The sequence below is a fragment of the Musa acuminata genome, chromosome BXJ3-11, assembly GCF_036884655.1.
Source record: "Musa acuminata AAA Group cultivar baxijiao chromosome BXJ3-11, Cavendish_Baxijiao_AAA, whole genome shotgun sequence".
NCBI lineage: Eukaryota > Viridiplantae > Streptophyta > Magnoliopsida > Zingiberales > Musaceae > Musa > Musa acuminata.
The window spans coordinates 26,185,645-26,203,308 of NC_088359.1; the positions used below are offsets into that span (position 1 = coordinate 26,185,645).

General features: G+C 45.0%; 2 protein-coding genes across 4 annotated transcripts in view; both read right to left on the reverse strand.

Moving 5' to 3' along the window:
* Positions 1-13,520, reverse strand: part of LOC135652654 (CSC1-like protein At3g54510) — a 31,591-nt gene extending 18,071 nt beyond the window's left edge. For both annotated transcript variants that reach the window (XM_065173750.1, XM_065173749.1), the window contains exons 1-3: positions 13,182-13,520; positions 11,635-11,781; positions 8,237-8,300 (exon numbers count right to left, since the gene is read on the reverse strand). In XM_065173750.1, the coding sequence (XP_065029822.1) occupies positions 8,237-8,300; positions 11,635-11,781; positions 13,182-13,465 (495 nt within the window). In that variant the 5' untranslated portion in view covers positions 13,466-13,520. The remainder of the gene's footprint in view (positions 1-8,236; positions 8,301-11,634; positions 11,782-13,181) is intronic.
* A 602-nt stretch (positions 13,521-14,122) lies between these two features.
* LOC103971582 (phosphatidylinositol 4-phosphate 5-kinase 6-like) lies at positions 14,123-17,165 on the reverse strand. Of its 2 annotated transcripts, XM_009385639.2 has the most exons (9): positions 16,203-17,165; positions 15,931-16,157; positions 15,669-15,836; positions 15,420-15,585; positions 15,237-15,353; positions 14,973-15,166; positions 14,761-14,891; positions 14,599-14,683; positions 14,123-14,520 (listed from the first exon to the last, which is right to left on the reverse strand). In XM_009385639.2, exons 1-9 carry the CDS (start codon positions 16,944-16,946, stop codon positions 14,235-14,237), a joined length of 2,118 nt encoding a protein of 705 aa, XP_009383914.2. In that variant the 5' UTR covers positions 16,947-17,165; the 3' UTR covers positions 14,123-14,234. The 2 variants fall into 2 exon arrangements, with proteins under 2 accessions (XP_009383914.2, XP_065029591.1); XM_065173519.1 differs by having other exon boundaries at positions 15,931-17,075.
* Between the last annotated feature and the right edge of the window lie 499 nt (positions 17,166-17,664).

Below are 17,664 nucleotides of genomic sequence, written 5' to 3' on the forward strand. Positions count from 1 at the left end.
CGATGAAGCCTTCTTTTCTGCGAGAACTCTGGGTTTGTGTTTTTGTTCTTCCGCTGTGCATATGATGTCGCCCCAGATTTCTCAACATATACACCACTTGTATAAAAAAAACGAAGAACCTACAGGTGATAATGCCTCAAGTTAAAACAATTTCAAAGTTCATTGTTGTTGCATTAGGAGGCCAAAAAGGAATAAATGGCCGAAATAATAAAATCTCAATAAATTCAACTATTTCACAAGATCTACATACATCAAAACTTTTGCTTACAACCATGAACGATCGTTTCGCCTAGACCAATAAGAAATAAATGGTATGTAACGGTCTAATCGTGCACCAATGCACGGACCACCCCTATTTAGGATGGTCCACTCTAACCCATTAAAAAATTAATTAATTAATACTCTTTAGGGCTCATGTTCATGAGCCCTCTTCACTTGAAAACGAGCCCTCTTCGTATTCACCTCCTAATTGTCACGAACGATCGTCGCGCACCCGCAACAACTCCATTCAACGAACCGTTCATCGCTCTCATCTACATGTACAGTTGCTTGGCAGCAAGTTTTAGCTTGGTTTTAAGTCCTTTTGCTTGTAAAAATGTAAGTTCGAACAAGTTGCAGCGCTATAGTGCGACCGCTCACCGAACCGAGCAAAACAGCCCCAAAACAACCCAAAACAGCTCCGTTTTTACGTGCCACGGGTTGTTTTCTGTAGCTCGCTGCTGCACGCGAAACGTCAACCATCTCAGCACCCTGGAACCACCCGAGTGGCACCATGGGGGATGAGGCTTCTATATAATGTCGAGCGTTGAACAACCTTTTGCAAGTTCGCACGTTACCTTGACGGGAACTTGTTGTTGCGCCCGGCACTCGGTGAGCAACTTTTTGTAGACTTGCAGTTGTTCGTTCAACCCTCTAAAGTCCTTGTTTTCCTCCTCTCCCTCTTTTCTCTTGTGCACGCAAGGTGCTCGCTGAATTGCTTGTAAAGCTTCCCCTTTTCGCGAGACATTGGGACTTGTCCGTTGCTCGTTCTTCGAACTAATCAACTTTCTCTTTTACAGGTCCTTCGGGACCTGCGAGGGGTTGCAAGTGGGTTGATCTTTGCAGACAAATCGCAAGGGCGAAGCGCGACTTAGGCAATGCAAGCTAAGTTCGCGTCTTCGCCGCAAGGGTGCCTCGTGACTTAGGAAACGCAAGCTAAGTTCGCGTCTTTGCCGCAAGGGTGCCTCGTGACTTACGAAACGCAAGCTAAGTTCGCGTCTTTACCGCAATGGTGCCTCATGACTTGGGCAATTCCAGCTAAGTCCGTGACATTGTGGTATCAGAGCGGACAAGCACTTCGAGCGAGCAGCGAAGGAACTTCGCAACTTCGACATGGCAAAGCATCGTGGCTAATCAAGCAAGACAGGGCAAGCCAGAACCTTGCCCCAAGCAGCCGCAGGTGGGCAGAAAGTGCACACTCGCGCTGATGCTGTTGGAGCCGCTCAAGAGGAGCGCGGCAGCGAACATGATGAGCGAGAAGTTGGCTACTCTCCGCGAGCGGAGGAATCGTAATCTGGAGCGCCAACGGAAAAAAAAGAGTCACAAGGAGAGACTCACAACGACGAAAACCCGCTTGGATATTCTTGAAGCGAGCTTGGAGGAACTCTACAATGGCCAACGAAGGCATGTTGGGGTAGAGAGCGCAAGAAGAAGCAGAGTCTAGGATCGACACGGTTGAGGCCTTAGTCGACCGATTATCAAATGACACCAAAGACTCCGTGCAACACCTACAGGAAGTTATGACGGAACTCACTTCAAGGGTGACCATGCTCACAAGAGCACTAAATGCGGGAGGAAGCAACACCCGCGTTGCGCCGCCACAAAACTTGAGGGCACCTGAGCCTCATGTTTATGGAGGGGCCAGAGATGCCAAAGAGCTCGAGAATTTCCTGTTCGACATGGAACAATACTTTCGAGCTACGAAGCCTGATTCTGAAGAAACCAAAGTTTATATAGCAACAATGTATCTGAACGGAGATGCAAAACTTTGGTGGCGAACCTGTTAGGAGGAGATCCAACAAGGTCGGTGTCGAGTTGACACATAGGAGGACTTGAAGCGGGAGTTGAGAACTCAGTTCCTACCGGAGAACACAGAGTTCGTCGCAAGAAGGAAGTTGAGACAACTCCGCCAGAGTACTTCCATTCGAGACTACATGAACCAATTTTCTGCGCTATGCTGGACATACAGGATATGTCCGAGAAGGATAAGTTGTTCAGCTTCCTCGATGGTTTGAAGCCATGGGCTCAACAAGAACTACATCGAAGGAATGTTGCCGATGTGATCGGGGCAATTGCTGCCGCAGAAAGGCTCACTGACTTTGTTTCCTCTGAAGACCCGGGAAGAAGGAAACAACCTTTAGGCAATCGCCCTCCAAAATATTCTCGAGGGAAGGAGCTCGGGGACGAACAAAGGAAGAAGACTTCCCACAAAGAGCCAAGCCTGAAGGGCAAGGCCCCGAAACCTGACGGATGCTTCTTGTGCGGAGGGCCGCACATGGTGAGGGAGTGCCCACAAAAACAGGCACTCAATGCTTAACAGCTTCCATCCACCCCCCCTAGATCGGAGAAAGGCAAGGCTGTCGCTCTTAGTTCGAGTAGTTCTGAATCCAGCAGCGATGGTGAGGAGTCGCAAGGACCCGGGATGGGAGCAATGCATTTGTTAAACGCCATGCGGGGTCAAGTGGGGGAGAACACGAAGACAAGGCTACAAAAAGCAGGAAGTGGTGAGCTGATGTACGTAGACATCAAGCTCAATGGCCAAACGACCCGTGCAATGGTGGACACGGGCGCCACCCACAACTTTATTACCGATCGAGAAGCAAAGCGACTTAGGCTGATCTTGGAGAAGAGCCCAAGTCGAATGAAGGCGGTGAACTCGGAGGCCAAGCAAATCTCCGGGTTGGCAAAGGGAGTTCCCATCAAGATCGGAACATGGAGCGGGAACACAAACATGATGGCGGTGCCACTAGATGACTTCCAAGTGATTCTTGGAATTGAATTTATACACGCGGCGAAGTTGGTGCCAATGTCGTTCCTTAACTCCCTATGTGTGATGGGAGGTGGCGACCCCTGTGTGGTTCCCGTCTCTCAGAGAGGAGCCAGGGAACCCTAACATATATCGGCATTACAACTGAAGAAATGGGTACGAAAATGTGAATTAACATTCGTGGCTGCTATGAAGCTAGAGCCACTCAATGAGAAGGTCATTCATGAACCTGCTGTGGTGGCGAACGTCCTAAAAGAGTTCACTGACGTTATGCTACCCGAGTTGCCGAAGACACTTTTTCCATGTAGAAGCGTGGATCACAACATTGAGCTGGAGCCAGGAGTGAAGCCTCCAGCGAGACCACCCTACCACATGCCCCTGCCAGAGTTGGCAGAACTCAAAAAGCAGTTAGGTGAACTGCTAAGCGGTGGTCTTATCCGCAGTTTTAAAGCACAATTCGGAGCTCCAGTTCTCTTCCAGAAGAAACAAGATGGGAGCCTTCGACTATGCGTCGATTACCAAGCCCTCAACAAAGTGACGGTAAAGAACAAGTATCCCATCCCGCTCATCACGGACTTGTTCGACCAGTTGGGCAAAGCCAAGTATTTCTCAAAACTCGACCTTCGGTCGGGGTATTAGCAGGTGCGCATTGCTGAAGGCGACGAAGCGAAGACTACCTGCGTGACCAAGTATGGAGCGTTTGAGTTCTTGGTGATGCCTTTCAGCTTAACCAACGCTTCGACCACGTTTTGCACTCTCATGAACCAGCTATTCAAGGAGTATTTTGATAAGTTCGTAGTCGTCTACTTAGACGATATCGTCGTCTACATTCAAACGCTCGAGGAGCATGTCAAGCACCTTCGGACAATTTTCGAGGTTCTCAGGGAGAACACTTTGTTCGTGAAAAGGAAGAAATGCTACTTTGCTAAACGGAGATCTTATTCTTGGGGCATCGAATCAGTGATGGCTCCATTCGGATAGACAAATCGAAGGTGCAAGCGGTTGCGGAATGGTGAACTCCAAAGAAGGTGCCAGAGTTGAGATCCTTCGTTAGCTTCGTCAACTACTATCGATGCTTCATAGCAGGGTATTCGAAGTGTGCAACTTCATTGACGGAGTTGCTGAAGGAGGAGTAGCCTTAGAGGTGGTCTGATAAATGTGAGATTGCATTCCAAGATCTAAAGGCTGCTGTATTGGAAGAACCGATGCTCAAATTGCTAGACTATGGGGAGCCCTTCGAAGTCCATACAGATGCTTCAGACCTCACTATTGGGGGAGTACTCATGCAGGAGGGTCATCCGGTGGTCTACGAGAGCCGCAAACTCAACGAGACCGAGCGGCGATATCCGGTGCATGAGAAGGAGATGACCGCGGTGATCCACTGTCTACGAGTTTGGCGACACTACCTTCTTGGATCGCGATTTGTACTAAGGACAGTTAACATCGCTTTGAGCTATTTCCAAACTCAAAAGAAACTCTCCCCAAAGCAGGCACGATGGCAAGACTTCCTGGCTGAGTTTGATATGGTAATGGAGTACAAGCCCGGAAAAGCGAATGTCGTGGCCGATGCATTAAGTCGGAAAGTGGAGCGTGTGAATGCTGTACAATTGGAGGGCAGAGGCCAAGCAAGTCAGTTGCACTCCAACTTCCTTTCCAGGATCAGGGATGGACTGTACAGTGATCCCTAGGTAGAAGCCCTGATACAGCTCATTAAAGAAGGCAAGGCACGACGGTTTTGGGTCCAAGAGGGACTCGTTTACACCAAAGGGTATAGGGTTTATGTTCCTCGAGTGGACAATCTGAGACGTGAACTCTTAAAAGAGTGTCATGATTCCCTTTGGGCTAGACACCCAGGCATTCATAGAACCTTGGCTCTCGTGGAGAGGGCCTTCTATTGGCCGAAGATAGGGACTGATGTGGAAGGAATATGTTCGAACGTGCCTCACTTGCCAACAAGACAAGGTGGAGCAACGGAATCCGGTAGGACTTTTGGAGTCGTTGCCCGTATCAGAAAGGCCATGGGAGAACATTTCCTTCGACTTCATATCAAGCTTGCCTGTAGTAGGGAGACTCGGATCGATACTCGTGGTGGTCAATCAATTTTCAAAGTATGCAACTTTCATTGCTGCTCCCCTACACTGTTCAGCAGAGGAGGTGGCCAAGCTGATGATGAAGGATGTTGTGAAGTATTGGGGAGTCTCGCACAATATCATCAGTGATCGAAACGCTCGGTTCCTGGGACGATTATGGACCGAGCTATTCAAATTGTTGGGGTCTAAGTTATACTTCTCCACAAGCCTCCACCCCCAGACGGATGGCCAAACCGAAAGGATATACTCGCTCCTTGAGCAATATCTTCGGCACTACGTGAGTGCCAACCAACGAGATTGGGTGAAGTTGTTGGACATTGCCCAATTCTCCTACAACTTGCAGCGGAGCTCTGCGTCCAACAAGAGTCCCTTCGAGATCATTACAGGACAACAACCGTCAACTCCTCACACCATGGCAATCGGGTATACTGGGAGTAGTCCGTCAGCCAACCACTTCGCAAAGGAGTGGCACCGAAATACAGATATTGCGCGGGCTTACTCGGAGAATGCGGTAAAAAGGATGAAGAAGTGGGCAGACTTGGGAAGGCGACCGTAAGAGTTCAAGGTCGGCGATTTGGTGTTGGTAAAACTCCAACCAGCATCACTCCAATTCTTTAGGAACAAAGTACATAAAGGATTAGTGCGCAAGTATGAAGGGCCCTTCCCAATTATCAGCAGGGTGGGCAACGTCTCCTACAAGTTGCAGCTACTGGCGTGGTTCAAAATTCACAATGTTCTTCACGCCAGCAACCTAAAAGCCTATCACTCGGATCCGCAAGATGCTTCCCAAAGTGTTCCAACTCGGCTACCCCCCACCAGGGTCTCCTACGAGAAGCGAGTTAAAACTATTTTAGCGGATCGCAAGATAAAGCTACCAAATGGAGCTGAGCAGACCGAGTACTTGGTGAAGTGGCGAAAGCTTCCCCGAACTGAAGCCAATTGGGAGCCCGAAGATGCCCTGCGACATGAAGAAACAATTATCAACAACTACCAACACGCGTCGACGAGGGCGTCGACAGTTTGAGTGGGGGAGAATGTCACGAACAGTCATCACGCACCCGCAACAACTTCGTTCAACGAACCGTTCGTCGCTCTCATCTACATGTACAGCTGCTTGGCAGCATGTTTTGACTTGATTTTAAGTCCTTTTACTTGTAAAAATGTAAGTTCGAACAAGTTGCAGTGCTACAGTACAATCGCTCACCGAACTAAGCAAAACAACCCCAAAACAGCTCCGTTTTCGCGTGCCACGGGCTATTTTCTGCTGCTCGCTACTGCATGTGAAACGTCAGCCATCTCAGCACCCTGGCACCATAGGGGATGGGGCTTCGGTATAGTGTCGGGCGTTGAACAACCTTTCGCAAGTTCGCACGTTACCTTGACGGGAACTTGTTGTCGCGCCCGGCACCCGGTGAGCAGTCGTTTGTGGACTTGCAGCTGTTCGTTCAACCCTCTAAAGTCCATGTTTTCCTCCTCTCCCTCTTTTCTCTTGTGCACGCAAGGTGCTCGCTGAATTGCTTGTAAAGCCTCTCCTTTTCGCGAGACGTCGGGACTTGTTCGTCGCTCGTTCTTCGAACTAATCAACTTTCTCTTTTACAGGTCCTTCGGGACCTAGGTTGCAAGTGGGTTGATCTTTGCAGACGCAAATCGCAAGGGCGAAGCGCGACTTAGGCAACGCAAACTAAGTTCGCGTCTTTGCCGCAAGGGTGCCTTGCGACTTAGAAAACACAAGCTAAGTTCGCGTCTTTACCGCAAGGGTGCCTCACGACTTAGACAATTCCAACTAAGTCCGTGACATAATGTCACCCGTTGTTACCCACTGTCTGCCACTCACCATGCACCACCGAGGAGTATGGTTCCTCCTCTTCCTCTTCATCTTCCTCTATTGCTTCCTCCTCTTCTCCCTCTTCCTCCACTACATCTTCTTCCTTTCCTTTCCCCTTATTCCTCTTCCACCTGCTTCTTCCTCCTCCCCTCCTCTTCTTTCTTCCTCTTCCTTCTTCCTCCCTTTCCTCCTTTTCCTTCTTTTCCTTGACCAAGCCTCTCTCTTCTCCTTCTTCTTTCTCTTCGATACACTGATTCTTACCAATGTAGCATGTGTTGCTACACCAGTATCAACCGGTATGTACTGGTTTGATCAGGGAATACAGTTCCGGTACTTGAAACAACATTCCTTGGGTGATACAGAGAAGGTAGAAGGTCTGTTAGATATTCTCTTCAACGTTCAACCATTCACAATGAATTGTCTGCCAAGTCACTGTTGAAGGTGAAAGTTCGATTGCATACTCTCTTCAACCTTCAAGAATTCACTGTGTCACCCAAAGATGGCAGTAACACCCAAGAATTTATGTATTTACTTGTACATGTAGACTCTGCACTCTGACATACTTATATTTAAAATATTTAGAACAAGTTTTGAAGTGTGTCACCGCTGCAAACATCTACAGATATGCAATATAAAATAGCATAATTAATGTTACTTTAACATATATATTATTGTTTTTCCTAATGATAGCCTAAAATATACTGCACCAAATCAATATATAGATCTATATTTGATACTTCAATTCTTGGTATCAATGTCCATAAAGAACCAAAAAAGGCCCACTTTTATCACTTTCAAATTATCATAAAAAACCCATAGAGAACTATAAAAGAATTATCATCAATCTCAATCCTATCCTCCGGTGACCTTTTCTCTGGTCCTCTGTAGACTATTCTGCATAACTGAATACTAAGACTCTATTGTGTATCATAATGTCCTAGCCGAAACTTGAAACTTTTGCTACACCTACTTATAGTTTAATAATTAACAGCTTGTAGCCTTAGTTAATGGATAATCATTAAAGAAGAACCCAGCTAGAAAAACTAAAATAAGAAAAGTACACTATGCACCCAAGAATGTTTTAGCTTCTGATTAACTTTATAAAATAAGACAAGGCTAACGATGATCCACTTTCAACAATGGAACAAGGTTTATGTAAGCAATATCTATTTTGCTTGGAGAAAAATATATGAGGATCCTTCCAGGTGATGATGTAAATGTTAGAAAGGCTACAAGTGAGAATAAAACTAAAAACGTGCAGCTTCTGTAAAGTAGTATGAACTTGTTGAACCTTACCATATACAGCAAGTACAGGATATAAAATGATATAAAGCATAGGCATGCAAAATGGATCCAAAGCCTGTAACAAAAAATATAAATACTAAGCTCAATGTGAAATTTTGAATTTGAATTATTGTATATGAATTAAGACGGAAGAAAAATGTCCGCATGACAAGATGCATATAACATAATTAACCAATCAATAGGGAAATTGAAGAGTAAGGATGATCAATAAGAAATTCTTGCCTCATGTAAAAGAAGAAAAAATGTTGATATATATAGCAAAAGTCCAAAATATATTAATTTATGTTGATTAGGTACAGTGACCAATTTCTGTGAGACATTAAGTCCCAAAATCTCATTGAATATTTTATCATACTAGTCAGTAAATAGAAGGTAACCCAAGATTTCAATAAAGAAGAAGACCAAAGAAAATGCCAAAATCTCTGTCAGAATATAAAAAGAAATTGATGATCATGCAAGAACAAAATAACAAGAACTAAAAAAGCTTCCTGGCAAAATGATAAAGGACATATTCCAAAATGAGGGGTTCTGAAATCAGTTTGACACTTTTTCATGCAAACAGAAAATTAGAACTACCAATTCAGTCTTTCTAAAATGTGTCTGACATATGAAGAAATGACTAGAAATGCTAATCCCAATTTCAGGAGAACCGAGAATACCAACTGTTGCTACAAATTGCACACACAAAAACAGCATGAGAAGTTATGAATTTTCTGATCATGAAAATTTAATAGTTGATGGTAGCAGGTGAAGTTCAATGCCATATAATATGACAATCCTTTCATGAAAGAAAGTCAATCAAATGAAGAAGACACTCATGTCAAAGTTTCTCACCAACAGGAAAAACTATGCTGTGGAAAGAAAAGGAAATAGTGACTTGGGCGGCAACCATTATCTCACAAAATTGCTAATCTGCTAGTGGCACATAAAACCCAAGCACAACCTTGCAATTATTTAGGCAAGCATCATGTTGATGCGTCTTCTATTCAGATGAACCTTTTTTTTTTCTGGCATTTAAATTTAACTAGTCTATGCATAAGTACAAAGAAAATAAGCTTTGGTAAATAAGTGTTTACCCATGTCAAAAATCCAACCCCATCCTTCCATAACAATGTGTCTTGGCACATGCCTGGATGTGATCAGCATGGAATCTTATCATGCCAACTGGACAGGACATGCTTGGACTGCAAAATACTAATCATTAATTCTTACCGTGTTTGGCGATGTTTGAGCCAACACACAATAATGTAACTCATACTAGGGCAGCCCAGTGCTAAATGCTCCAGCTGTTGTGGGATTTGAGGGTTAATTATGCAGTCCTACCTTCCTAATAAAGTGGTTGTTTCCACAACTTGACCCTAATACTTAACTTTTCATTAGACTGCCTAAAATAATTCTTGCATAACTGAAAACTTCAAATGCATGACAAATCAACATTTACAAACAACAACAAAGTCATTAAATCTCAACTATTTGGGTTTGGTTGCAAGTATCTTTTGTCACTATTGAGATCCATAAAAGATCATATGTTTAGTTAAGTTCAGAGTATATAAATCTTTTTTTTTATGATTTCTACTAGTCCTTCTACGTCTTCCTCTACCTCTCATCATAGCACTAACATTAATCATTTTAACTCTTCTAAGTACTGTCTTTATAGATCTTTTAAGCACATGTCCATACCATCTTAAATGATTATCTATCATTTTATCCTCTATTGAGGCGATACCTAGTGATTTACAAATAATTTTTTTTTTTAATCTTTTCTAGTAACTCTATACATCCATCTCAACATTCTCTTTCAGTAATATAAACTTTTTATATATGTTGTTTCGTAACGCCCAATACACAGGTCAACGTTTTCTAGACAAAATATAAAAAATAAAAAGGTAAGATTGAACAAGGTAATTAACCTAAGACTCGATATGTGCAAACATGATGATAATCAAGTGTTTTTATCAGGTATATTATCTCTTTACTCAAATTAATGTACTAAACAGTTACCATAGCAGTCAATGAAGACAGTTACAATTGTGCCATGTCACAATACAAATACAACAGCCACAAAAACCATTACTAGAAGTTAAGAACTACATTTAATCTAGAAGATGCATTTATAGGTATTCATCATGGCATTAAAATCAACCTATTCCCCTCAATATCTTCCATAGCTATCTGCATTGCAAATTTGATTTTAGCATTTTCAATTATTTAGTGATTAAGACAATCCTTGGGTGGGGCTATGTGCTGAGAAATTCTCAGATTTCTTCGTCCCAAAGAGTATGAACCAATGTTTTAGAATCCAGTTAGGCTGATATACACCAAGTTACCAGTTCGACCAAATACTAAAATTGAAATGCTAAAGCTCGATACATGATATATTAAGCTCGAATTTTTTTTCTTAATTCAATGATACCAAGCAGTACAGATCAGTATAGTACCCATCAGGGTTCTCAATTTCAATGTGTACCACCCGGTACGGGCAGTATGTATCGGTCCGAGAGGATATTGGTACGTGGACGGCCCTCTACAGGGTGGTACCAATGTTTTGACCTCGTATCATGAAATACGACGTCTGTACCGGGCGATAACAGTTGAAATCCGACCATTATTGAGACGTACCGATCGGTACGCTCCGGATTTCAACCGTTATCGAGGTGTACCAGTCGGTACGACCTAGATTTCGATTGTTACTGAGGCGTACCGGTTGGCACGCCCCGGTATTCTTGAACCGCTACCTACAAATATTTTTGGAAGTTTTTTTTTTTTTTTTTGGGCATATCGTTGGTACACCTGGCGTACCATTGGTATACCTCGATATGTACTGTATCGAGCAAGGCTCGATACATTGGTACGAAACGAAATTGAGAACTTTGGCATCCACTACCCGGTATACCGATACCATACCTATCCAACAGATTATTAAAACTCTTATTGAACCAATATAAAAAACTTTGTACAAAAGTAGCAACGACTATACTTCTTATTCCATTTAGTAATATCTTCCATATACTGGCCACTTTAAGTCCTCATACAAAGCAAAACAGCTCTATGGACTTTAACAATGTATCCCACTTCATCTTAGAGGACGGACAACAGAAGGAAAAAAAGATGTAAGTTTTGATTCACTACTATCTTGGTAGAAAATGTGTGCAGAGTTCTCTGCCTGCTAGCCATAAAATTAATGTATGTTTCACTATTATTCTCCATGTTGTACGATCTTATAACACCAGGCACTGCAGTCATTTGCAAATGAGAACTAAAGTTCACAAACCGATAATATGTACATATTGTAGTAGGATATACCAGATAGGCAGATACTGTAAAACAGCATACCATATATGTATGTACTAAAACACAATGAACCAATTAAATAACAGAAATAGCATTACCTGTTACAGCCTTTCCCAATATTAGAAATTGTAAAAGCATCCATTGAATATGAAAATTCACTTCGAGAATGGCCATCTTGACAAGTAAAGTTCACAGGTACAAGTATCAGCAACCCAATTATTGAGCAAACTGTGAAAAGTTTAGTTCTACAAAGTAAGAAAGATGATGTATTAGTGCAATGAATCATATAGATTAAAAAGCAATTCCACTATTTTAACAACATTGAATCCAAAAACATTTGGGAGTATAAAGGCATAAGATCATCCGAGACATAATTGCAAGAAGCCAAGAATATATACAGAAGCATGACATAGTCTAAGAAGATCCGAAACCTTCCACAACCCATTTTTAACTTTCAAAAACCACAATTTCACTATGGATTGTGAGAAAATGTTCCCTAAGTGCATTAAACCCCATATACAAGTAATCCATGTTACGAGACGCAAATCAATGATCTTGTCTGCTGCACTTTTCAGCTTCCAACAGGACATGCTATCTAGTGTCGAGTATGCATAACATTTGTTAACGTTGGGTGGAAAGGTCATTTAAGAAATAGTTCAACTATATTGCACACCATACCTACTCTGCAACCAAGATATCCCCATCATGACCCTTCTCTCTTCACATGAAAGAACGATTGTGTTTGCCTACAGGTGTACCAAAACATAGCTCACCAACTGACCAACAGCCATTCGTTAATAATAATGTGACTGCTGCAGGCTCCTCAAGCTCCCAATCCTTCGAACCAACTGATATACTCTAGAGATATTTGAGTCTCTCCTAGAGTCAGAAGTCTTTTATTGAGACTAGATGGAGCAAATTACCCCCCTTTTCTTGGCTTTCTAGATTGTGTTAAAAAATGCAATGCTCCCCTCTGCTCTGTCCGTCACTAATCTGATGACAGAGTACAGCATATAGTCTTCAAATATCCTTTTACCACAAAATTTCTGCCACTTCCGATAACTGAATTGAATTATACTTTTAGTCATTATTCTGATTGGGCCCAAGGGGCTTGAATTACTAAAGAAACTATCGTTCACAAACAGTATGTCAGCAAGTTTAGGGCCTTTGTTGCCACCTCTCTATGGTTGTTTGAATTGTAACAACTCCATATTTCACAATAGTGGAATCCAAATTTCAACATTAATTTGCAGTACCATTGATGTAAGCAACGAGCAAAACCAGCTACCCTTCATGTCTAAGGAGACACTGACAAAACCATTTCTGTTCATGACTACCTAGCTCTCACGAGTGTATATTTCATGATTGCTCTTTTGGTACAACTAACAACAATACTAGTACAAGTTATATTGTCTATGATTCCAACAACTACTGATGCAGCCTGTTGCTGCTAAAACAGGTATAACGCCCTGACAACTGAGATATGGGCTCCAGAGGACACTACAGGCAAGTTACAAGAACTCAGGAGCAAACGATAGGCGTCCTCAGCTGTGAACTGGACCCTCATTAGCTTCCGCATAACCTATCTTGGGCATGGCACATTCACTAAAGAAAGATAAACAGCAATGAGCTTAGTACTGGTTACCCGAATTTGAAGAAGCGGAGGACGACGAGGGCGTCAAGGCCTTGGATGCGCAGGACCTCGTCCTCGGTGACGCGGAAGGCGCGGCTGATCCATGAGGCGGTGGGGCGGAGGCGGGCGAGGGAGAAGGCAGGATAGAGGGGAAGGGCCTCCCGGCGGGCTATTCGACGGGCGAAGTAGACGGGGGCGCTGCAGGGCTGTTTCTTGAGGACGGAGAAGAGGGAGAGCACCACCAGCGCCAGCCCTATGTTCATCCCCGCCGACGCCAACAAGCTCGCCGCGTTCATCTCTTCCGATCAATCAATTTGCTAACCTTTTGCCTTCCCCTTCTATTTCGTGGAACCAAAAAGAGCGATGTGTACGAATCAGTTTCTGTTTGTCGGTTAAATCGAGCAATAGGTTGTTCCAGTCTACACCTGAGTAACACGTGGCAATCAATGGGATGTCAAATTGGTCTACGACTCCTAAGAAACCGCCACGTCGTATACTATGCTGTCGCGAAGGAAACGCTTCGCCTTATTTAACCCTGAAACATCGGTCGCTTTTGCATGCGGCTTCCGCAACTTGTTATATTGTTATATAATAAAGATTTTATTATAAAGATTATATATATATATATATATATATATATATATATATAAAGGGGAGCAACAGCAGAGAATCATCCCAGTATTTCTTGACGACTGACAAGCCACAATTCTTTATCAATATCTGATGCATAATAAACATAATGATTACAAAAGGACTCCTCTCTTGAGCAGACCTGAAAGCTAAAAATCATCTACAAAAGTACAGCTTTTGATCTACAAGAGAAATAAATCAAGAATAACCAAGAAAGGCACTTAGCTCGAACATTACATGTAATCGATTCTGAATCAATGAATCATAAGCCAAACACAACTTAGATCGCCCACGGATCATCCGGTGGGCAAGTCTGGCCGCGATGCATCACATTTAATTGTGTCGATGCAACTATATATATACATACATGCCGAGATGCAAAGCAAGCAAAGGCCAAACATGTTACAGGGGAGGAAGTTTTGGACGTAAATATGATCAAGTGTCTTCTGAAAATACTTTGTAAATGAAGTCGCGGAAGCGTTTGGAGTACTGCTTCGGATCAACAGCTGATATCGAGGTTGGATCATACTGAATGGACTTGTAAGCATGTTCGAGCTTTTTGCTGATATCGTAATCCTGCAGAATATCTATGATGCCAAAATACAGAATCACATCATAGAACTCGCCCGTTGGTTCCATAACTAGCAAGGATTCACCCTCACTCCTCACTATTTGTTCAACCCTTGCTGGCATATTTACGCCTAGTTTTGTTGAAGGCAATCTGCATTTTCACGAGGATGAAAAGAATCCTGAAACCTTATTATGTACACAAAATGATCGACAAGTCCTCGCATCATACCGTATCAAATCCCAAAGAAACTCGTCCATGTCTACTCTTGACAGGCGGAGGGTTGCATCGTTCGTGTCGTCGACTTCAGAGGAAGCTGTCAGGAAAAAGAGGAGAAAGAAAGATGACATCGTTAGCATCAACTCATCAGTCACAGAGAAAGCTTTTGAGCACCAATTTGAGTTTGAGAATGACCATCAGTTGTCTCCTGCGAGGTCGATGCTTCTCTGAAATGGACTCCCACCAAAAGACTGTAATCCATTATCCTCTCCTGCTCCAGGAACTCGCAGTCTTTATCGACTTGCCTGCAGGAGGAGAGCGTAAGCTGGCTCAAAGAAATGGAAGACCAGGTGAATGGGAGGAATCAGCACACCAGACATGAACACCTGTGGAATTCCTGAAACCAGGAGTTCTGCAGCCGGAAAATTAAGTTGAGATCGAGGTCCTTCAGGGTGGTGGTCTCGTCAATCTCCGCCTCGGGCTTGTCCGTCATGCGTCCATGGGAGGACCCTTTGAGATCGAAGCGCCTATGAATAGGGTGCTCCGAGCAAAACAGGTTGCCCATTATGACGAACCGGACCTAATACATTTGGTTTGACGAGGCATTAGAGGTTTGGCTTCACTGAGCTGACATCGAACTTGAAACCAACCTTTCTCTGGGCAGCCCCAGTTAGCTTTACGCAGTGCAGACCGAAGAACTTGGTGACCAGAGTGTTCTCAAAAGCTCGGAAATGGTTGTAGTAGGCTGGAAGCATCCGGAGAAGCACCTGCAACAAGCGTAGATAAGACAGACCTACATTGCTGACACTCAGAATAGCAGAGCACGCACTCACTTTCACTTCCGATTTCTTCATCGTTTTTATCATGTATCGATCATCATTTGTGAGGTAAAAGAAGCTTCCACTCTTCCCCGGGGACGAGAGCTCGCGGAGGGCGTCGTTTCCGCAGATCGACATCATGTAGTCGGCTGGGTCAACCAAGAATAGCTGGCGAAGCGTTCTGAACATCCATGTTCAAGAGGGGAAAGATGAGCTTGCTCACACGTGAGCCGAAAGAGAAAGAGAGAAGCCATGGCAAGAGACCTGAAGACCAGTGGGCAGTAGTCCTTCCACTTGAACTCACAAGATTGGTGTGGGGGTGTTTGTTTCGTTCCTTCGGGAGGAAACCTCGTCCATATCTTCTCCTTTGGATCGAAGACTGACGTTTTCAGATCAAGTGTTTTGGGTTCAGGTAGCCTCCCTACTGCATGCCTGCCAACGACAGAGTCGTCATGATATGAAGACATCAAAGACGACAAGATTATGAGCTAAACAAATAGCAATAAAGCATTTCAGATCAAAGTACCTGATACCAAGCTGGAGATTGAGCATGAGTTCATAGTTCTTGTGCCCCTTTGAGATCGCCTCCCCCTGCTTCTTCATCTCCCTGGGCGTCCACTTTATCGGCTGCTGGATTCTCCCCACCCCCTTCGACTCCGCGTCGTCGAATCGAAGGCCACCAAGAATGTCATCCACCGACATCTCCGCTTCTCCCTCGATTCCGCCGTCGTTCTCGACGCCACAATCGGTAAGCTCGTCTGTGTCCCATACCCCGTTGTTGTTCCACGTACCGATGACAGTGTTTGCATGGCGATTTGAACATCTCGGCACACCCCCTGTCGAGACGACCTCCACCGAGGCTCTTCTCCTAGGCCGCGAATCTGTCGACTTGGAGAACCTCAAGGCTGCCTGCTTCTGCAGCAAGTCGGATCTGCCCGACCGGTTGACTGCCTTCTGCGGAGGAAGCGCGGATGCATTGTCGCCCGTGGAGACCTTGCAATCTCCGAGATCGACAGAGAAAACTCCATGGGGATCCCGGGCAGTGGGGGAAGATGCGGTCGGCGAAGGGTAGTAGACGCCCTTCTGCTGAAGGCTGCCGTTCTCCTTGCTCCAATGCCCGACGTAAACGCCTCCGTCGGCCCAACGGAAGCTCCCGTCACCCTTCGGGAGTCCATTCTCCCACCCTCCCTCGTACCGGTTGCCGTTCGCCCAGACGAGGGTTCCGTGGCCGTCAATGGCGCCCGCCCGCCACTGCCCGTCGTATTCGTTCCCGTTCTTCCAGACGTACCTTCCATGGCCATCTTGAACGCCGGAGCGCCACTCGCCGTCGTAGTAATCGCCGTTGGCGTAGGACTTCACCCCGTGGCCATGCTTAAGGTTCACGGACCAGGTGCCGCGGTAGGTGTCGCCCAAGGAGCCCGTGTACGTGCCGTAGCCTTCCATGAACCCCGACTTGAACTCCCCCTCGTAGGTGCCGCCGGAGGGCCACGAGAACGTGCCCTTCCCCATGGTCTTTCCGTGGTCCCACTCGCCCATGTACATGCAACCGTCGGTCCAGAGGTACTTGCCGGTGCCGTGGGGCAGGTTGCCGAACCATTGCCCAGAGTAGAAGTCTCCGTTAGCGAGGACGCGCTCGGCGTGGTAGATCTCCTCCTCGCTGTCCGCGGGCAAGAGGTCCGTCGGGGCGGTGGCAGCGGACGGGAGGTCGCCGCATGACTCGGGGGTAGCGAGTGCGCCATCAGGGACGTCAGTGGGGAGAACCGACATAGGGTGGGAAGACAAGGTTGTGATGGCGGGTGGCTTGCCGCTACTACTAGGGCTTGTGGTTGGTGGACTCCCGATCCTCGGGAAGTTGGTCGTCCTGAAACATTCTCCAATTTCGCCTCTTCTTGTTCTTCTTCTTCTTCTCCTCCTCCTCTTCCTCCTCCGTCAATATGCTTTCCGCTAATCTGCCATCATTTTCCAGATTTGTTTGCTTAATCCTAATCTTTTCTTTTTCCACTTGAAGAAAAGATTATTACACAGAGTAGTAGAGGAGGAAATGCATGGGTTTGTGTCGCTTGAAGAGTAGGAGGTCTGGCTGGGGCTCCGGGTAGAGCTCTCAGACCAAACACATGGAAGGAGGGAAGAGGAGGAAGTCATATCCATCGTTCCTTAGTTTAAGGTGCTTTAGAAGATGGTCAGAGGGAAGGAGGGAGGGGAATTATTTGGGGAGAGGAGAGCGGATCCGAAGAAAGAGGTCGATGCATCGTAGCTCTTT

Excerpts from the sequence above, each read along its gene's own strand:
- LOC103971582 (XM_065173519.1), bottom strand. The coding sequence starts at position 16,946 with ATGTACATGGGCGAGTGGGACCACGGAAAGACCATGGGGAAGGGCACG. Across the intron at positions 15,354-15,419 it reads TGAAGAAATCGGAAGTGAAA|GTGCTTCTCCGGATGCTTCC; the intron begins GTGAGTGCGTGC and ends CGCTTGTTGCAG. Across the intron at positions 14,521-14,598 it reads TTTCTTTGGGATTTGATACG|ATTGCCTTCAACAAAACTAG; the intron begins GTATGATGCGAG and ends GTGAAAATGCAG.